The following is a 22,433-nucleotide window of genomic DNA, read 5'->3' on the forward strand; positions in this document are numbered from 1 at the left end:
GTGAGATTTTATAATCAGTGGAGCTTACCACCTGGAACTTTAAAACTCAGCAACTTGGCTGTGGGAGAGCCAGGGGGTGATAAAACACCGAGTCCCCACCCTTAAAGAGACAGCGTAACAAACAGCCCCGGTGATACAGCATAGAAGCAGCAGTTTGAACAACACTTGGGTTATGGGAGAGAGATTTGCTTATTATCTCAGAACTTGTGCAGGAGGCGCAGGGATCTTTGGGAGACTTCTCTAAGAACAAAAGAGCTGGAAGGCCCACACCCCAGCCTAGATACACAACACATGCAGGAACCAGCAGAGTGTGAACACTCCACCTAGCTTGCTAACAGTGTACCCCACACCCACCCTCTTCTGCAGACTCACTCCCTCCAACCCTGCAGGAGTTTTCCAAATTGGCTACAGGTCCCCTCCCACAGTAGACCTGCACAGAACTTCCTGACACTATGTGCCCTGCCCTTGCATTCTCCTGTTGAGCAGACCCCTCCATCCTGCTCCCCCACAAGAGTCCAAAGCTAGGCCACAAGTGTGGCATTGTGCAAGCAGCCCCAATAGGGGTCAGCACCATTCCAAAGTGACTCCTGTCCTGGGGAGACTGGAAGATAACCACACATACCAGTTAAACTGCAGCCCCAGCAGTGGGCTGAGTGCAAACATCTGGTCTAACTACAGACTCCACCCATCAGTGACAGCCCCCCGCCCCCCCCGGCCCCCCGGGACAACACAGAAAGAGTGCCCTGCAGTTTGGTGCTACTGCAGCTCTGACAAATGCCTGGTCTGACCCAACTCAAGCCCAGGGCAGCCCCAGATTGGCCCATTAACAACAGAGGGACCAAACCCTGCCAACAACAGGGAAAGTATGCCACTGCTGACAACTGGACTGAGACAAATACAGCTCAGCCACAACAGTAGGGCCCACACAGCTCACAGGGGACATCCCTGAAACCCCAAATTCTGATGAACAGGGGACATTATACTAAAGGACACCGCAGGACCTCTCCTTCATAAGGCCACTACCTGTAAGAGCAGGAGACTATAAAAAACTACTGTAACTGATAAATGAATTTAGTAAACTCGCATGATACAAAAGCAGTATACAGAAATCTGTTGCATTTCTATACACTAATAACAAAACAGCAGAAATGGAAATTAAACAGTTTTATTTATAATTGCACCAAAAATAATAAAATACCTAGGAATGAACTTAACCTAAAAGGTGAAGACCTGTACTCTGAAAACTATAAAACATCAATGAAATAAATTGAAGATGACACAAACAAATGGAAAGAGAGTCCATGCTCATGAATTGGGAGAACAAATATTGTTAAAATGGCCTTACTACCCAAAACAATCTACAGATTTAATGCATCCCCATCAAAATACCAACAGTGTCTTTCACAGAACTAGAACAAATGATCCTAAAATTTGTATGAAACAACAAAAGACCCCAAATAGCCAAAGCAATTTTAAAAAAGAACAAAACTGGAGGAACCTCAATTCCAGATCTCAAGATATACTACAAAGCTGTAGTAATCAAAACACTGTGGTGCTGGCACAAAAATAGACACATAGATCAATGGAACAGAATAGAAAGCCCAGAAATAAACCCATGATTATAGGATCAATTAATCTACAACAAAAGAGACAAGAATATAATGGGAAAAAGACAGTCTCTTTAACAGATGGTGTTGGGAAAAGTGGACAGCTACATGCCAAAGATTGAAACTGGCCCACTTTCTTACACCATACATAAAAATAAACTGAAAATGGATTAAAGACCTAAATGTGAGACATGTGTCATAAAAATCCTGGAGGAGAGGACAGGCAGTAATTTCTCTGACATTTTTTCTAGATAGTCTCCTGAGGCAAGGGAAACAAAAGCAAAAACAAACTATTGGGACTACATCAAAATAAAAAGCTTCTGTACAGTAAAAGAAACAATCAATGAAACAAAAAGACAACCTTGTGAATGGGAGAAGATATTTTCAAACAATATATCTGATAAGGGGTTAATATCCAAAAAATATAAAGAACTTATACAACTCAACACCGAAGGAACAAATACTCCAATTAAAAATGGGCAGAAGATATGAACAGAGATTTTTCAAAAGACATACAGATGTCCAAGGGGCAAATGAAAAGATGCTCAACATCACTCATCATCAGGGAAATGCAAACCAAAACCACAATGAGATATTCCCTCACTCCTGTCAGAATGTCTAAAGTAAAAAGCACAAGAAGCAACAGGTGTTGGTGAGGATATGGAAAAAAAGGAACCCTGTGCACTGTTGGTGGGAATGCAAACTGGTGCAGCCACTGTGGAAAACAATATGGAGGGTCCTCAAAAGTTAAAAATGGAATTACCATATGATCTAGTAATTCCACTACTGGGTATTTACCCAAAGAATGCAAAAAACTAAATCAAAGAAATACATGCACCCCTTTGTTTATTGCAGCATTATTTACAATAGCCAGATTATGGAAGCAGCCCAAGTGTCCATTGATAGATGAGTCCACAGTTCAAACCCGTGTTGTTCAAAAGGGTCATTTGTACTTAGTAGAAATAATGATTTTTACTTATATTAATGATTTGGGTTTTTTTTTTAAAGGTTTTATTTATTTATTTGACAGAGAGAGAGACAGTGAGAGAGGGAACACAAGCAGGGGGGATCGGAAGAGGGAGAAGCAGGCTTTCCGCGGAGCAGGGAGCCCGATGCAGGGCTCGATCCCAGGACCCTGGGATCATGACCTGAGCCGAAGGCAGACACTTAACGACTGAGCCACCCAGGTGCCCCAATGATTTGGGTATTTTTGAAAGTATCTCTAAGATTTTTTCTTAGGAAGGTGCCAAATTTATTATATATTTCATATTTGTGCTTAAAGTAAAAGTCATTTCTAGTGGATATTTGGGTAATGTTACTGATATAAACTATTTTTAAAAAATATTTTTTATGATTTTTTATTTTTTTAAGTATCTCAGTATAGAGATTACTTAAAACCCCGTGGGGCTCAAACTCACAACCCTGAGATCAAGAGTCACATGCTCCACCAACTAAGCCAGCCAGGTACCCCTGATTTAAACTACTTGATCTGTCAAAGAATTGTAGAGCTTTGATTTCGGCTATGCCTTGATTAAGATTTTTAAAAACTTTTCTTCACCTCAAAGATTTATGAAATAAATTTAATGTTTATAACTAGATTATAACAAAATATTAACCAAAGCATACTGCACCAGTAGATGCTGCACCACTAAAGTTTTTACCCATGTTATCTAATTTAATTCTCTGAATTCTATATGATTGTATTAGAAAAAAATCCCTGTTTTACAGGTGTGGTATCCAAGATTAGAGGAGTTAATAAGGACTTGGCCAGATAGGGTCACACCGCTGATAAGTTGTAGAGCCAGGATTTGTACCTATTTATCTGTCTAGCTCTAAGAATCTTTCCTCTTTTTTTTTTTTTTTACATTTTATTATGTTATGTTAGTCACCATACAATACATCATTGGTTTTTGATGTGGTGATCCACGATTCATTGTTTGCGTATAACACCCAGTGGTCCATGCAGTACGTACCCTCCTCAATACCCATCACCAGGCTAACCCATCCCCCCTCCCCCCTCCCCTCTAAAACACTCAGATTGTTTCTCAGAGTCCATAGTCTCTCATGGTTCATCTCCCCCTCCAATTCCCCCCGCCCATTTTTCCCTTCCTTCTCCTAATGTCCTCCATGCTATTCCTTATGTTCCACAAATAAGTGAAACCATATGATAATTGACTTTCTCTGCTTGACTTATTTCACTTAGCATAATCTCCTCCAGTCCCATCCATGTTGATGTAAAAGTTGGGTATTCATCCTTTCTGATGGCTGAGTAATATTCCATTGTATATATGGACCACATCTTCTTTATCCATTCATCTGTTGAATGACATCTCGGCTCTTTCCACAGTTTGGCTATTGCGGACACTGCTGCTATGAACATTGGGGTGCATATGGCCCTTCTTTTCACTACATCTGTGTCTTTGGGGTAAATACCCAGGAGTGCAATTGCTGGGTCATAGGGTAGCTCTATTTTTAAATTTTTGAGGCACCTCCACACTGTTTTCCAAAGTGGCTGTACCAACTTCCATTCCCACCAACAGTGTAAGAGGGTTCCCCTTTCTCCACAACCTCTCCAACATTTGTTGTTTCTTTCTCTGTCCATTTTTGCCATTCTAACTGGTCTAAGGTGGTATCTCAATGTGGTTTTGATTTGGATTTCCCTGATGGCTAATGATGATGAACATTATTTCATGTGTCTGTTAGCCACTTGTATGTCTTCTTCAGAGAAGTGTCTGTTCATCTCTTCTGCCCACTTTTTGACTTGATTATTTGTTTTTTGGGTGTTGAGTTTGAGAAGTTCTTTATAGATCTTGGATACCAGCCCTTTATCTGTAGTGTCATTTGCAAATATCTTCTCCCATTCTGTGGGTTGCCTCTTTGTTGTGTTGACTGTTTCCTTTGCTGTGCAGAAGCCTTTTATCTTGATGAAGTCCCAAAAGTTCATTTTTGCTTTTGTTTCACTAGCTTTTGGAGATGTATCTTGAAAGAAGTTGCTGTGGCCGATGTCAAAGAGATTACTGCCTATGTTCTCCTCTAGGATTTGGATGGATTCCTGTCTCACATTGAGGTCTTTCATCCACTTTGAGTTTATCTTTGTGAACGGTGTTAGAGAATGGTCGAGTTTCATTCTTCTGCATGTGGCTGTCCAATTTTCCCAGCACCATTTGTTGAAGAAACTGTCTTTTTTCCATTGCATGTTTTTTCCTGCTTTGTCAAAGATTATTTGACCATAGAGTTGAGGGTCCATATCTGGGTTCTCTATTCTGTTCCATTGGCCTATATGTCTGTTTCTGTGCCAGTACCATGCTGTCTTGATGATCACAGCTTTGTAATATAGCTTGAAATCGGGCAACGTGATGCCCCCAGCTTTGTTTTTCTTTTTCAACATTTCCTTGGCGATTCGGGGTCTTTTCTGATTCCATACAAATTTTAGGATAGTTTGTTCCAGCACTTTGAAAAATGTCATTGGAATTTTGATTGGGATGGCATTGAAGGTATAGATTGCTCTGGGTAGCATAGACATTTTAACAATGTTTATTCTTCCGATCCATGAGCATGGGATATTTTTCCATCTTTTTGTGTCTTCTTCAATTTCTTTCATGAGTGTTTTGTAGTTCCTAGAGTATAGATCCTATACCTCTTTGGTTAGGTTTATTCCAAGGTATCTTACGGTTTTTGGTGCTATTGTAAATGGAATCGTTTCTCTAATTTCTCTTTCTACAGTTGCGTTGTTAGTGTATAAGAAAGCAGCTGATTTCTGTGCATTGATTTTGTATCCTGCCACATTACTGAATTGCTGTATGAGTTCTAGTAATTTGGGGGTGGAGTCTTTTGGGTTTTCCACATACAGTATCATGTTGTCTGAGAAAAGAGAGAGTTTGACTTCTTCTTTGCCAATTTGAATACCGTTTATTTCTTTTTGTTGTCTGATTGCTGTTGCTAGGACTTCTAGTACTATGTTGAACAATAGTGGCGAGAGTGGGCATCCTTGACATGTTCCTGATCTTAAGAGAAAGGCTCTCAGCTTTTCCCCATTGAGGATGATATTCGCTGTGGGTTTTTCATAGATGGATTTTATGAACTTGAGGAATGTTCCCTCAATCCCTATTCTCCGAAGAGTTTTAATCAGGAAAGGATGTTGTATTTTGTCAAATGCTTTTTCTGCATCAATTGAGAGGACCATATGGTTCTTCTCCCTCCTCTTATTAATGTGTTCTATCACACTGATTGATTTGCGAATGTTGAACCACCCTTGCATCCCGGGGATAAATCCCACTTGGTCGTGGTGGATGATCCTTTTAATGTATTGTTGGATCCTATTAGCTAGGATTTTGTTGAGGATTTTGGAATCCATATTCATGAGGTATATCGGTCTGAAATTCTCCTTTTTGATGGGGTCTCTGCCTGGTTTGGGGATTAAGGTAATGCTGGCTTCATAGAATGAGTTTGGAAGTTTTCTTTCTGTTTCTATTTTTTGAAACAGCTTCAGTAGGATAGGTATTATTTCTTCTTTGAATGTTTGGTAGAATTCCCCAGGGAATCCATCAGGCCCTGGACTCTTGTTTTTTGGGAGGTTTTTGATCACTGCTTCAATCTCGTTACTGGTTATTGGCCTATTCAGGTTGTCAGTTTCTTCCTGTTTCAGTCTTGGCAGCTTATAGGTTTCCAGGAAGGCCTCCATTTCATCCAGATTGCTCAGTTTATTGGCCTATAGTTGTTGATAATAATTTCTAATAATTGTTTCTATTTCCTTGGTGTTAGTCGTGATCTCTCCCCTTTCATTCATAATTTTATTAATTTGGGTCCTTTCTCTTTTCTTTCGGATAAGTCTGGCCAGTGGTTTATCGATCTTATTAATTCTTTCAAAGAACCAACTTCTAGTTTCGTTGATCTGATCTACTGTGTTTCTGGTTTCTAATTCATTGATCTCTGCTCTAATTTTAATTATTTCTCTTCTAATGTGTGGCTTAGGCATCCTTTGTTGCTTTTTCTCTAGTTCTTTAAGGTGTAGAGTTAGTTGGTGAATTCAGGATTTTTCTATTTTTTTGACTGAGGCTTGGATGGCTATGTATTTCCCCCTTAGGACCACCTTTGCAGTATCCCATAGGTTTTGGACCGATGTGTTTTCGTTCTCATTGATTCCCATGAATTGTTTAAGTTCTTCTTTGATTTCCTGGTTGACCCAAACATTCTTGAGCAGAGTGGTCTTTAGCTTCCAAGTGTTTGAATTTCTGCCAAATTTTTTCTTATGATTGAGTTCCAGTTTTAGAGCATTGTGGTCTGGGAATATGCAGGGAATAATCTCAATCTTTTGGTATTGGTTGAGACCTGATTTGTGACCCAGTAATATGGTCTATTCTGGAGAAAGTTCCATGTGCGCTCGAGAAGAATGAGTATTCTGTTGTTTTAGGGTGGAACGTTCTGTAAATATCTATGAGGTCCATCTGGTCCAATGTATCATTCAAAGGTCTTGTTTCCTTGTTGATTTTTTGCTTAGATGATCTGTCCATTGCTGAGAGTGGAGTATTGAGGTCTCCCACAATTAATGTATTGTTATCAATATGACTTTATTTTGGTTAACAGTTGGCTTATGTAGATGGCTGCTCCCATGTTGGGGGCATAGATATTCACAATTGTTAGATCTTCTTGTTGGATAGACCCTTTAAAAATGATATAGTGTCCTTCTGTGTCTCTAATTACAGACTTTAGTTTAAAATCTAATTTGTTTGATAGAAGAATTGCTACCCCAGCTTTCTTTTGAGGTCCGCTGGCGTGGAAGATGGATCTCCATCCCTTCACTTTCAGTCTGGATGTATCTTTAGGTTCAAAATGAGTCTCTTGTAGACAGCATATGGATGGGTCCTGTCTTTTTATCCAGTCTGCAACCCTGTGCCGTTTTATGGGAGCGTTTAGGCCATTCACGATAGGAATGATTATTGAAAGATATGAATTAATCGTCATCATGTTGCCTGTGAAGACGTTGTTTCTATAGATTGTCCCTGTAAATTTCTGTTGTATATCACTCTTGGGGTCTTTCTCCTTTTATAGAACCCCCCTTAATATTTCTTGCAGGGCCGGCTTAGTGGTCACATATTCTTTCAGTTTCTGCCAGTCGTGGAAGCTCTGCATCTCTCCATCCATTCTAAATGACAGCCTTGCCGGATAAAGTATTCTTGGCTGCATGTTCTTCTCATTTAGTACCCTGAATATGTCTTGCCAGGCCTTTCTGGCTTGCCAGGTCTCTGTGGATAGGTCTGACGTTATTCTGATGTTCCTTCCTCTGTACGTAAGGAATCTCTTCCCCCTAACTGCCCTTAAGGTGGTTTCCTTGGTTCTAAGATTTGCAAGTTTTACTATTACATGCCAGGGTGTTGGCCTGTTTTCCTTGATCTTAGGAGGGGTCCTCTCTGCCTCTAGGACTCGAATGTTTGTTTCATTCCCCAGATTAGGGAAGTTCTCAGCTACGATTTGCTCAAATACATCTTCTAGTCCTCTCTCTCTCTCCACTCCCTTCGGGATTCCAATTATTCTGACATTGGAACACTTCACGGTGTCACTTATTTCTCTGATTCTATTTTCATGGATTCTGAGTTGTTTTTCCCTGGCCTCCTCTTTTCCCTTTTTATCTATTATATTGTCTTCCAGGTCGCTTATTCGCTCTTCTGCCTCAGTTACCCTAGCTGTTAGATTATCTAGATTGGATTGGATCTCACTGATAGCATATTTAAGTTCTGCCAATTCCCCTTTTATTTCTGCCCTTAGAGACTCTATGTTGCCATTAATTGATTTCTCCATTCTAGCCATTGTCTTCACAATTGCCAGCCTGAATTCCATCTCCGACATCTTGGTTATATCTGCATCCATTTGTAAATCTGCAGCATAAGTCATAATCTCTGAGTCTTTTCTGTTTTGGGGGCTCCTCCTCCTAGTCATTCTGTTGATGGGTGTTTGAGGGAATGTATAGAGTCCAAATTATTGACCAGAACCCAAGCAAGATGTACCTGTTTTCTTGGGACCTTAGGGTTGCTGGCCTCTTGTTTTCCCAGCCTGTCTTCTGCGGGACTGGCCTGGTGCGCTTACTCAGGCAACCCTGTTTGGGCGGAGTTGCCCTGCCCCCCTGTGGCAGGGGATGGGCTCAGCGGGAATCAGTCTTTGGGGCTTTTGTTCTCTGGCGGCTTTCCCTGGGGGCTTTCCGCGTCTCTTCTGCGAGTCAGAGCAGAAGAGACTGTTTCCAACCCTCTGCCTCAGAGCAGAGAGACCACAGTCTGTTCTTCAGTGAGCTCTCCAGGCCACACCATCTCCGTTTCTGTCCGTGCTGCTATAAACTGCAGAGGCCTGGGTTGTGCGCCCCTCCGTAGCGCTCCCAGTCCTGCCTCCAGGTGGGGGCACATCTCTGCCCTTTGTGCTTCTAAAACCGCCAGCAGCTCCCAGTTCGCGGGCGTGCGCATCCCCACCGCTCCAGGTTTCTGACCCGGGGGCTACCCTAAAGTCCTTTCCCCGCTGCTACCGGTCTGCGAGTCTGTGCCCCGTCCGCAGCGCGCAAGGCTGTCACTCACCGTCGGTGTAGGATCCCCATGGCCAGGCACCCTCCCGCTGCTGTTTATTCTCTGATATCTGCCCTCGGAATCACGGCTCCCCGCTTTGTACCTCGAAACCAACCGCCTGCGATATTCTGTTTGCTAGAGATCTAGATCTTCTTACATCTCAGGCTGGTTTCGTGGGTGCTCAGAGTTGTCTGGTAGATATCCAGCTCAATTCTGGGGACCAGTTGAAATAGGGTCCCCTTCTCCTCCGCCATCTTTCCCCCCTCAGAATCTTTCCTCTTGATGATGTTTTAGTGCCTGTCATATACATAGTAATGTTTGATAATGCCTCAGTTTCAAAGTTCATCATTCCTTCTAAACCTTCATATTTGTTGTACATTTTATAATTTTTAGTATTTATAAAGATATAATTTGTATATGGATAATTTTAAAATTCAAATTAAATAATCATATGTAAGGAAAATAAAAGAATTCAGCTGAAACTGATTTTAATATATGATGGTTAAGCATAGGAATAATCTCTGATGTACATACAGTTAGCTAACAAATGTTTTAACAAAATAGCATATAAACTATTCAAAAGGAACAATTTATTTGTTCACAAAAGATTTCTTGACTTTTAAACACTAGAATTAGGCCATCATTAAGTCTTATGTTATCAAAGACTGCATTGCCTGTATCTTTAAGAGGTGTCCTGAAAGATACTAGTGGTCATGCTATTAGTATCTTACTTTATATATACTAGCAGTTCCAAGTCATAACTTTATGTTTCAGTGGTATATGTTATTCTTCCAAAGTAATATATTGGCAGCAAGTAGGAGAGGAACATAATTAATGGGTAATGTAAGAGTTGTCAAGAGACATATCAAATGCAACAAACATGTTTGGTTTCCAGAAACCATAAATGGAAAAAGTGAACTGTATGAATTGTGACCTATTTATAGGTCCGATGTATTTCAGCAAATTTTTCTACCATCTGCTGTTTGGGGAGTGAATCCTTATTTATTTGTTTTCTGCTTTATTGTGAGACCTAGCCATTGAGATCTGGTAGCTAAAAACTTGCCTCTAAAATCAGTGTTTCATTCTGAATCACAAACTCTGCTCTGTGTAAGTAGTTAAAGAAAAGGATTTGATAATGGACATCTAATTTAGGAGCCCTGGTAATATTAGTGTGAAAGAGTATTTTTTCAGAAAGGTTGACCTTATTATGTAACCATCCAGGAGAAAGAGCTGAAGTAGGTAGGAGGTTGTGCTGTTGAAGGATCAGACATTTAAGGAACCCAAGCTTAAGGCTGTTCGCTGTAGAAAGACAGCTTTCTCAGATGCTTGGTAAATGGAAGGGACAAAGTAATAAGGAACAGGGAGGCAACAAGTTATAGAATTTTGTTGTTATTTTTTAAGATTTTAATTGGGGTGAATGAGTGAAGATTATGTATGTACATATGTATGTATGTATATATTCCCAAAGATTCCTATTAGAGCCTGATGTGGGCTATCTTAATACCGGAGGGAAATCTTTCACTGTGGCCAGAAAAAAAAAAAAACAAACCAGTCCCACAAACTGTTAAAATTCACGCAGTGTTTGTGTAACATTTATACAGGACTTCCATGCTACCGGCACAAACAATGAGGCTCCTTTAGTGGAGTAAATCAAGTGTTTATCTTGTTTGCTTCATCAGTGAAGATTTGATTTTATGTATTATATAGTATTTTACTTCAAGATGATGATATTGTTGGTAGTCATGGCAAAAGCCAGCTTATATTTTCTCACCACCCCTTTTGTTATTTAATATTCTAATTATTACCTAAAGTGAAGTTTCTGGATATGGCTGGGTGGATAGGTGTAATACCTATTGAATTCAGAGATTTGGGTAATAGAAATCAGTGCTCTTTACCAATATGACTCTATTCCAGTACTCGCTGCAGTGGGTAACTTAGACCAGTGCGTCTCAAAGTTCAACAGGCATACTGATTGCCTGGGGAACTTTTTAAATTGCAGCTTCTGGTTTAGTAGGTCTGGGGTGCAGGTGGAAGTCTGCATTTCTTTCTTCTTATTCTTTTTTTTAAAAATATTTATTTATTTATTTGAGAGAGAGAGGGAGAGAGGCAGCAGGGGGAAGGGTAGAGGGAGAGGGAGGAGAGAAGTAGACCCCCAGCTGGGCGTGGACTCTGGTGCTTGGCTCAATCTCAGGACCCTGAGATCAGGACCTGAGCTGAAATCAGGCGTTGGAAGATTAACCAACCGAGCCACCCAGGCACCCCAGGAAGTCTGCATTTCTAATAGGTTTTGAGGTGATGCAGATGCTATTGGTCCATGAGTCATAGTTTAAGTAGTAAGGATGTAGACGTTAGTAAATATGACAGACTCAGTTTTTGAGTCCAGTCTGAATATTTGTACAGTCCTTGCTTATTTTATTTTATTTTATTTTTTGAACCCATAATTTATACCTTGCTTATTTTAATGAGAGGTACAGAATTTGAACCTAAACTTTAATGATGTAAATTTTTATTAATTTGGATTCCTGTACGTAAAAGACATAGAGATATTGAAATGGAAGTAACTTGTTTTTCTTATATTATTGAAAATGAATTTATAATGTCAGTCACTAGCAATATAATTTATAATATATATATAATGGATAATTAACTGTGAGAAATAGGCCAAAAATGTCAATTAGTGAAATGTCAATTGTAATATAAAATAGTTATCTTAAAAATAATCTGAGGAACCATTTTTTTTATCTAGGAAATAACATCAAGATTTATAATGAATGAGCTAGCAGGAAAGAATCCTTTCATAATGCACGTCATAGAACAGCACCCACAGGTCAGGAACATAATCTCTCAGGGAAGAAAATGCGTAATATGTGGAAAGTGCTTTTTAACAATATGGCTGGAATGTGTTGAATTTGTTCCTCCACCAAAGGTAAATGGTGCTTTTTGTGTGAATAGAGCCTAAGACCTTCTCTTATTCTTTGTCCTTATCTAAATCAACCAGTACTAACTAGATTTTTATCTAAGAATTGACTTCTATGATAGTATAATGTTTTTTATTGAGCTTTATTGAGATAAAATTGACACATAACATCGTGTAAGGTTTTATGGTATTAAGGTTTATGTAAGACATGTTGATTTGGTACATTTATAAATTGCAAAATGATTACCACCATAGTTATTTCTTTTTTGTGGTGAGAACACCTAAAATCTACTAAATTAGCAACATTCGAGTATATGAAACAGTATTATTAACTGTACTTACCATACTGTGCATTAGATCCCTAGACTTGTTTAATCTTATAACTTGAAGTTTGTACCCTTTGACCAATATCTCCCCATTTTTCCCACCCCAACCAACCACCGCTTTACTACTTTACTATATCTCTGAGTTGGTCTTTTTTTTAGATATTATAAGTGATATATAAGTGATATTATATTTTAAGTGTTGTTATAAAGTATTTGTCTTTCTCTGTCTGACTTACTTCACTTAGCATAATGCCCTCAAGATCCATCCAAGTTGTAACAAATAGCAGGATTTCCTTTCTCATGGCTAAATAATATTCCTGTGTGTGTGTGTGTGTGTATCTCACATCTTTTTTATCCATTCATCCACTGACAGACACTTAGGCTGTTTCCATGTCTTTACTACTCACTATTATGAGTAGTGATGCAATGAATACAAGAGAACTGATATCTCTATGAGATAACTGATTTCAGTTTCTTTAGATATATACTCAGAAGTGGGATTGCTGGATCATATGGTAGTTTTATTTTTAGGTTTTGAAGAACATGCATACTGTTTTTCATAGTGGCTGTACTAATTTGTACTCCCACCAATAGTGCACTAGAATTCTTTTTTTCCCATATTCTTGCCAATACTTATCTCTTGTCGTTTTAATGATAGCTATTGTAACTGGTGAAGTGGTATCTCATTGTGGTTTCGATTGCATTTCCTTGATGATCAGTGATGTTGAGCACCTTTTCATGTACCTGTTGACCATTTGTATGTCTTCTTTAAAAAAAATGTCTATTCAGTTCCTGTGCCCATTTTGTAATTAGGTTATTAATTTTTTTGCTGTTGAGTTATATGAGTTCTTTATATATTTTGGATATTAACCCTTTATTAGATATATAACTTATAAATATTTCCTCTCCTTTTGTAGGTTGCCTTTTCATTTCACTGAGTTTCTTTTGCTAAAAAGCTTCAGAAGCTTTTTAGTTTGGTGTAGTCCCACTTATTTTTTTTCCTTTTGTTGTGTTTTTGGTGTCATATCCGGGAAATCACTGCCAAGACCAAGGTAAAAAGGTTTTTCCCTTGGAGTTTTACAGTTTCAGTTCTTTTTTTTAAAGATTTTATTTATTTATTTGACAGAGAGAGACACAGCAAGAGAGGGAACACAAGCAGGGGGAGTGGGAGAGGGAGAAGCAGACTTCCTGCTGAGCAGGGAACCCGATGAGGGGCTCGATCCCAGGACCCTGGGATCATGACCTGAGCCAAAGGCAGATGCTTAACAACTGAGCCACCCAGGCACCCCTACAGTTTCAATTCATAAATTTAAATCTTTCATCCATTTTGAGTTTACTTTTATGAGTGGTGTAAGATAGGGGTCCAATTTCATTCTTCTACATGTAACTGTCCAGTTTTTCCAACAGTATTGAAGACACTATCCCTTCTCCATTGAGTATTCTTGCTTGCTTGTCAAATAGTTGACCATATATGTGAGGGTTTATTTCTGGGATCTAGATTTTGTTCCCTTGGCCTAGGTATCTGTTTTTATGCCGGTACTGTACTGTTTTGATTACTATAAGCTTTGTAATATAGTTTGAAATCAGAAAGTGTGATGCATCCAGCTTTGTTCTTTTTTGGGGGGATTCCATTGGCCATTTGGCATCTTTTGTGGTTTCATACAAATTTTAGTATTGTTGTTTTTCTATTTCTGTGAAAAATGTCATTGGAATTTTGATAGGGATTACATTAAATTTATAGATGGGTAATATGGATATTTTGACAACATTAATTCTTCTGATCAATGAACATAGGATATCTTCCCATTTGTTTGTGCCTTCAGTTTCTTTAATCAAAGTCTTACTGTTTTCAGTGTAGAGAACTTTCACCTCGTTGGTTACATTTAGTCCTAAGAACTTTGTTTTTGATGTGCTGGTGAATGAAATTGCTTCCTTTATTTCTTTTTCAGATGTTTTGTTGTTGGTGTACAGAAACATGACTGTTTTTTGTATGTTGACTTTACTGAATTTATTGATTAGTGCTAGAAGGTTTTTGGAGGAGTCTTTAGGATTTCTTCTACATAATATCATAGCATCTGCAAACAAAGACAGTTTTACTGTTTTCTATTAGGGTACCTTTTATTTCATTTTCTAGCCTGACTGCTCTGGCTAGGATTTTCAGTACTCTGTTGAACAGGAGTGGTAAGAATATAGAGAGCTTAGCACAGTGCTTGATACATATTTTATTTCTGAGAAAGGCTGATGAATCACAAGATCTGGATTTGAAACCAGCTCTTCCATTCTATTAGGTTATTAATATATTATATCAAATGTATCTTAGAGAAAAATCTGGCAGAACTGCTGCCAATGAGGGCTAATATCAAGGTAAAATAATGGTTGAAGCGAAATTTAAAAGTCAAAACCAGCTGGACATGAAATACCAAGAGAAGAGAGAGATCATCAGTGGAAAAATGAAAATAGAAAATGTATGTTGATTCTCAAGATGGGAGTAAATCTGTAATCTTGATTGCTTATGTAACCTATCTGTGAATTGTTCACATTACCATCTGGAATTGATTGTTACATTCAAGAGATGTTTAATGAGTATAACACATACCATATTACTTGGTAAAAGTTGTCAAAACACTCTGCTTTTCACTGGTCATGACACGAACACCTTGGAGAAGTTGCCATTTTTCATTTTTTTCCCAATGAACATCTTTCAGTCTTCCTTGGGGAGAATGTTCTTGCTCTAATAGATTTTTTCTTAAAATCATCTGATGAGCTGCTAGTCTCATTTCAAGTAGAGAAGTCACAACCTAATGATAGTAACTGCATCCAACACTTATTTGGTACTGTGTCTCATGTCATGCTAAGCATGTTGCCTTGGCATCCCTCTGTTAATGTGCAAAATAACCTCATGACACCAGTGATAAATCCAAGTTCAGAGGAGCAAAATACTTTGGCTCAGTTCACAAAGCTGCTGAATAGAGGCTATGCGGAGGGAACCCATGTATGTGATTCCTTGCTCTTAACCAGACATGGTGAACCATCTTTCCTATGCTTTTCAACCCAGTTATTTCTCATTTGCTTCAACTGAATTTAAGGCATTCATGTTAAAGAGCCTTATTCTGTCATTATTTATTTATCTACTCAAACTCATGAATTTTTTTCCTAGTATGTGTCAGGTACTTTACCAAGGGCTGGGAATATAGAGCTCCAGCCTCCCAGGAACTTACACGTTCCAAGAAGTGGTATAAGAAGGTGATTGGAATCTGACAAATTAGGCTTGATGACCAGCCCTGCCACTTAACCACCTGTGTCATCTTAATTTACCTTTGGGGCTAAACTTCCATTTGTAAAATTGCAATAATAATAATAGTACATATCTCACAGGCCTGAGATGAGGTACTTCATAGATGGTGCTTAGCATAGTAGGTGCTTCATAAAGGTAGTGCATAATAGATACTTAATAGGATAGATTTAAAAAAAATTAAGGCCTTCAGACAAGAAAGAATTATTACATTCTTATGTAAGTACAGTGATGGAGGAGTGCACAGGGTGGTGCTATAACAAAAACAATGAATCGTGGATCACTACATCAAAAACTAATGATGTATGGTGACTAACATAACATAATAAAATAAAATAAAATAAAATAAAAAAGTCATTTCATTTAAATGGGGACATTCTCTCTCTATCCCTGGGGCCTAGCACAGTGATCATTCTTGGTGCTTGAATACATAATACATGTTAACATTATTTTAATAAGCATTGCTTGTAAATGTGCTTTGAGTGATAGGAAGGTATTAGAATAAAGTACCAGTGGACAGGCATTTTTGGTAAGGGAACTGCCTGTGCAAAGTAACATTGTGCAAGTAAATTATGCAATGAGTGCCAGAAACTCGCAGAGATGGGAGATGAGGTTAGAGAGAGAAGCAGGTGTGAGATCAGGATGGCTCTTGTGTGTGAAGTTTGAACTTAATTTTGAAAGCTACTCTCTTGGTTTGTTACAGTTTGTTACAGCTGCCATCACAAAGTGCCACAGACTGAGTGGCTTCAACAACAGAAATTTATTTTCTCACATTCCTGGAGGTTAGAAGTATGAGACCAAGGCATCAGAAGCCTTGGTTTCTTTTGTGGCTTCTCGCCTTGGCTCATAGATGATCATCTTCTCTGTGTGTTCACATAATCTTCTCTTTGTACATGTCTGTGTCCAAATTTCCTCTTCTCATAAGCACATGGTCATCTTGAATTAGGGCCCACCATAATGACCTCATTTTAACATAATTAATGCTTTAAAGACTCTATTTCCAAATATAGTCACATTTGGAAGTACTGGGGGTTAAGATTTCAACATATGAATTTGTGGGGGACATGTTTCAGCCCATAACACCTACTTATAGTTGTTGAAGCAGTGGAGTAGCCAGATGAGATTATTTATTTATTTATTTTTTGCAAGATACTCGAAGCCAGGGGAATGAAGATTGCTCAAGGGGACTTATATGGTGAGGTGAGAAGGTCAGAAGGACAGAACCCTTGAGGATGATAATACCATACTATCAAAGGGGTGAACAATAGCAGGAGTCAGCAAAGGGGAATGAGAAAATATCAGGGAGGCAGTGAGGGCCAAAATCAGGTAATGCGAGCACAATTTTCTAGCTATAAAACACAGATGTGTGAGAAAGAGGATTTTCTTACTTTTTCTTCTGCAGAACTTATCTTCCATTTGGGCCCTCATTCTACTGGAAAACTTATTTTAGTTAATTCCAAGTTTATGTGGTAATTTTAGGAAGTTTTTGGTCATTTAAGATATAATTTTGATCATTCAGGATTTCCTTCTCCTCCCTTTCTTCCTGTATTATCCAACTTTTGGAGCTCTTGAGTACTGTCCCATGTGGTCATCCTCTGAAGGGTATGGTCATCCTGTCAAGACCTCAGATGTGGTTGTATCTTCATGACGATGTCTGCTGAGTTGCCCACTATCATTGACTTCTGCTTATTTCTTCTGTGCCCTGTCCCTTCTAGTTCTGACCTTGGAGTCTCTTTGTCCTGCTGGTCCTTTCCTACCACAGTATTCTCTGGGTGAGATAATTTGGCTGTTCCCTTACTCTACTATGGGCTCAAGCATGAGTTGGTTAAAGGTTCCAAGTTGAGAGATTCAGAGCTGAGGAGAAAAAACTGGGCTGGGAAATTGGGAGAGGAAGATTGTATCCTTTGTGTCATTAAATGGGAAGCAGATTGCCTTGATCAGAAACCAAATGGGAACACAGAAGTGAAGTCTACAAGTCTTAACTAATCTCCATGAAATGTATAGGGTAAAGGTAGGAGAGCAATAAGATGTTCCCTAGAGGGTGAGGAAGGCTTGAGGAAAGATTTTGAGGATGGGGAAATATGTGCATGATTGTAGGCTGTGGAAAGGGCTAGTAAAAGGTGGAACTTAAAATTAGTCTGTGTTGTGTGCTAATTCAGGAAGGGTTTAGTGTTTTGATTATATACTGCCTACTTTAAGGAATTAATAGTGCTAGAATTTGGTTACCACATGATGAGCCTCATCTTTTCCATCACCTTAAGGGATTGAGTAAGCTAAAAAGAGCAGATATGAAAGTTTTTAAACAACTAGAAAATGGGGGCGGTGCCTGGGTGGCTCAGTTGTTAAGTGTCTGCCTTTAGCTCAGGTCATGATCTCAGGGTCCTGGGATCAAGCCCCACATCAGGCTCCCTGCTCAGTGGGGAGCCTGCTTCTCCCTCTCTCACTCCCCCTGCTTATGTTCCCTCTCTCGCTGTGTCTCTCTTGGTCAAATAAATAAAATCTTAAAAAAAAACCAACTAGAAAATGGATAGTGGTGGTAGTTTCCCACTTAAGTATGATTTGTATGTGTTTGTTTCCTTCAGTTACCTTTAGTGGGTGCTTACTATGTACAAGGTACTGTGCTTGTCTCTTAGGATCCAAAGATGAATAAGACAGTCCATGCCATTGAGGAAATCACATACTGTTTATTAAAATACATTGTTATAAGCATTGTAATAAGGTGTTATATACTCATACTACGACATTACAGACAGAGCAAGCAACTACTTAGGTGTCCCTGTCTGTTCAGGCTACTATAATGAAATACCACAGACTGAGTGGCTTATAAATGACAGAAATTTATATCTTACAGTTCTGGAGGCTAGAAGTCAGAGGTCAAGGTGCCAGCATGGTTTGTTGAGGGCCCTCTTTTGGATCACATATTTCTTGTTGTATTCTCAAGTGTTGGAAGATGCTAGAGGTGTCTCTTCTAAGGGCACTAATCCCAATCATGAGGACTCTGTCCTCCTGATCTAATCACCTCCCAAAGGCCTCATCTCCTAAAATCATGACATTAGTTATGAGGACTAACGCATGAATTTTGGAAGGACACAGGAGGCTTAAGGGAAACTTTCCTGAGGAGGTGTTATTTGAGTAACATGAAGTCACAGTGTTCATATTAACTTTATGACTTGTTTTTCATTGCCTCCATTTAGAGGTGAAGCAACTAAATAAGATAAGCAGCTTGTTCATCTTAAGTTTCAAATCTTTGAAGTAACAGGACTTGAGTTAATGCCTCCTGATACCCCCTTTAGGTCTCTTTTTGTTGTACTTCTATAGCATATACATTTTTATTTTGAACCATAAAAGAAAGTGCAAATAAATTCATTGATTGATGGTTGTATAATTATTCACAACAGCTGCCTTCCATATTTGAAAGAAAGGTGGAAGAGAGATGAGGCTTTTCCTCTGTTGACTTATGGAGTGGAACAGAGAACCACTGATATTCAGGCCAGATGAAGGGAAGAATTTTCCTACGGGATTTTACACAGATGCACACACACATGCACTCATGCATGTTAACATTGGTCATTACTGAAGAAACAATAAGGATGGAAGAAAGAATAGGAGAATAAAGAGATTTGGTATCTACATAATTTCATTTTAAAAATTAAAAGGGAGGGGCACCTGGGTGGCTCAGCTGGTTAAGCCTTCTGCCTTTGGCTCAGGTCATGATCTCAGGGTCCTGGGATTAAGCCCTGCATCGGGCACCCTGCTCAGTGGCGAGCCTGCTTCTCCTTCTGCTGCTCCCCCCAACTCGTGTTCTCTCTCTCACAAATAAATAAATGAAGTCTTTAAAAAAATTGAAAGGGTAATAAGAATACCTTTTTATCAATTAAGTATGTCTGAGTGCATTATAAAAACAGCAACAGAATGGCATAAGAATATAGCATGGGTTAAAAACATAATGGTTAAAAAAATAAACCAGAGACCTAGGTGTGAATACTTGCAAATGGCAGAAAATATTCAGTTATTGGAGAAAGACATGATCCCTCACATTGAAAAAGCACATTGGGTGCCAAGCAGAATAAAAAAGAACAAATCCATCTCTAGACACATTTTGGTAAAATTGCATTATGCCAAAGAGGAGCCATTAAGAGCTAAAGATAAAATTTTTTTTAAGATAAATTTTTAATAAAATAGATCATTTACAAAGAAATGACAGTGGACTGAGAGCAGATGCCAGGAAAAAAATGGTATAATGTCTTCAAGCACTAAGAGAAAATAACTCAAAATATAGAATTCTATGCCTAGATAAGTTGATAGGCAAAAGACATTGGAGTATCAGGAAATTGTGAGAAGAAAAAATTTGAAAAGGAAAATTGTTTTGCTTTGAAACAACCACTGATCCTAACTTTATTAAAATAATTGAAAAAATTAAACAAGTAACATTTAGTAAGTTTGTGACAGTGAAAAAAGTATGTAACAATGGAATTAGAATAAGTGTATAGTATGAAATTATAAATTATGCCAAATAAATTTAAGGATATTTAAAAATTGGATAGATTGGGATATATATTACCAGGTACTTGCCAATTGAAACATCTTATTTTAATGGGGTTGTTTAGTTCCCTGTTTCTAGAATGAAAATGTACACAGAATACGTGGGGATGATAATCAGATTAACCATGTTGGTAAACAGTTGCTTTTATATATCTTTAGGATTGTGTGTTGCCTTTCCACTTAAGTAGAAGGAGATTATACAAAAACTAGTTTGCCTAGAAGCCTTCCTTTCTATTTAAAAAAATTTATATCTTAATTATCTTTTCAGGAACGAAACTTAGAGAATGCTGACCTTTAGAGTAAATACTTGATCATGAAGGGAGAGCCCATTTGATAATGCCAACGTCTGGTTGCTTTGTTGTGCTTTACAGAATGTTCTGTCTCTGACGGAGTTTGCCATCTGAAGGCACAGTTGAAGGGGGGAGACCCTTGATGACAAATGGGTCTTTATTCTTTACATAAAACAACTAGAAACAACCAAATATCAAATTGTAATTGCTTTTATTCAGGTGAATGTGAAATTATGTGGTACTTATGAAATAGTGAGATTGAGGACTGAAAAGTAGTTGATGAAAAGTTCCGCTCAATATCAGATATTAACCTTTACCATAATTCATCCAGATGCTTTTGTGTTTTTCCAAATGTTACAGCTCTTGCCATCTGAGTTCAGCAAGTCCTTAGCAATGATAGAATTATCAATAATTTCAGCGTAATTGATATTTAAGTATTAACTGCTAATGATATAAATCTTTGAAATAGCAACAAAGCTAATCCTTTTTAGTTACTACCAACTTGGGCCATATTTGAACTAGTAATAGTAACTTAGAGGTAACCTAAATAGTCTCATAAAATCTTTCCAAACACTTGAGAGTGATCCTGGGCCCAAGATATGCATTTGATAGTTTTCATTTTGTATCGTTACGTTAGTTGAACTTAACATTTCCCCAGATACCTTTAAAATTGAAGAGTTTAGGGAGGGAACAGTTTGGAATATGAACTCTCAACCCTGTATTGAATGATGTAATGTAATTAAAACTACCCTGAAAAGAGATTAGATTGAGTAGGTTTCACTACAAATGAGTGAAAATGCTGATCTACTCTATGAAAATAAATGAAAATTTGCAACCTTAATTCCTTTTTTATGACAAGCTGCCAGTAATGAAACATAATATAAGATTACATTTAATAATTTTACTCATTACTTATAGAGCAAAATCTTACTTTGCAGTAAAAGGTTATTACTGTTTAGATACCACTGACATTCATTTATGAAACTGATCATTTCAGCCAGCCAACTGTGAAAATGAATGTAGGTTTTAAAACATTTATGCAGTGGTTAGTCAATTTAATGTACATTAGGCACTAAGAGGATCAGAAGGCATCACATTTCTAATTCTAAACAGTCGTGAAAGTAATATGTATTTATTCAGAAAAATTGAAATGGTATGAATGTTCTTTATTATTTTATTCAGAAGATAGCAAAACAATTATAGTATAAACGAACTCACACACTATATCTTGATTACTTCTACTCCTATGGGAACTCATTGAATTTTCTTTTCTCTTTAGAAAACTCTCCCTTTTGTTCTTAAACTGCTGGGTAGAGTCACAATTGTATTCAATATCTATGATTGTTTTTTCTTCTAAAAAATCTCAAATAGCATTCAACTTCAGTACATTTATCTGAAGCTGTGCATCACCAAAATGTTTGAACCTCCCACGTGAAATTCAAAGGACATTGATGATGAAGACATGGTGTTGTAGAGCAGGATCACTCTGTAGAGGAGAGAATGCTGCTTGCTTTCTGGTTTCTGCTCTTATCACAGTCCAAAGTGCCCTACAGGCAGAATGACCATATAATGTATTACTTAAGTCAAGATGCTTTTGAGAGTGAAAGTGAACATTATTAATAAGCTGGAAGACCAGCAGGAAACCAGGACTATCCTGGGCAAATCTGAATGTGTGTCTCCCCTTTTTAAGTGGAGCAGTTAACTTTAGAGTAGTGCTCATTGCTGGCTTTTATCACTGCTGGTGTGGAGGAGTTGTCATTCTGAATGTTCATCTGAGATTTTTAAAATTATTTTCGGTCACTCTGTAAATATTTGAGGTCCTGCTTTAAACAGGAAACTCTGGGAGCTAAGTATAGGGCAAATAAGTAGGGGACCTAGTTGGTCCCAAATGGTTTAAAATCTAAGAACTTTAAAG

General features: G+C 38.2%; 1 protein-coding gene across 1 annotated transcript in view; it reads left to right on the forward strand.

Annotated features, from left to right (window-relative positions):
• LRRC69 (leucine rich repeat containing 69) overlaps positions 1-22,433 on the forward strand; it is a 110,257-nt gene that overhangs the window by 82,123 nt on the left and 5,701 nt on the right. The window contains exon 7 of the mRNA XM_032422030.1: positions 11,898-12,077. Coding sequence (XP_032277921.1) covers positions 11,898-12,077 — 180 coding nt within the window. The remainder of the gene's footprint in view (positions 1-11,897; positions 12,078-22,433) is intronic.

This window comes from Phoca vitulina, unplaced genomic scaffold (genome assembly GCF_004348235.1).
Source record: "Phoca vitulina isolate PV1807 unplaced genomic scaffold, GSC_HSeal_1.0 scaffold25, whole genome shotgun sequence".
NCBI classification, from domain to species: domain Eukaryota; kingdom Metazoa; phylum Chordata; class Mammalia; order Carnivora; family Phocidae; genus Phoca; species Phoca vitulina.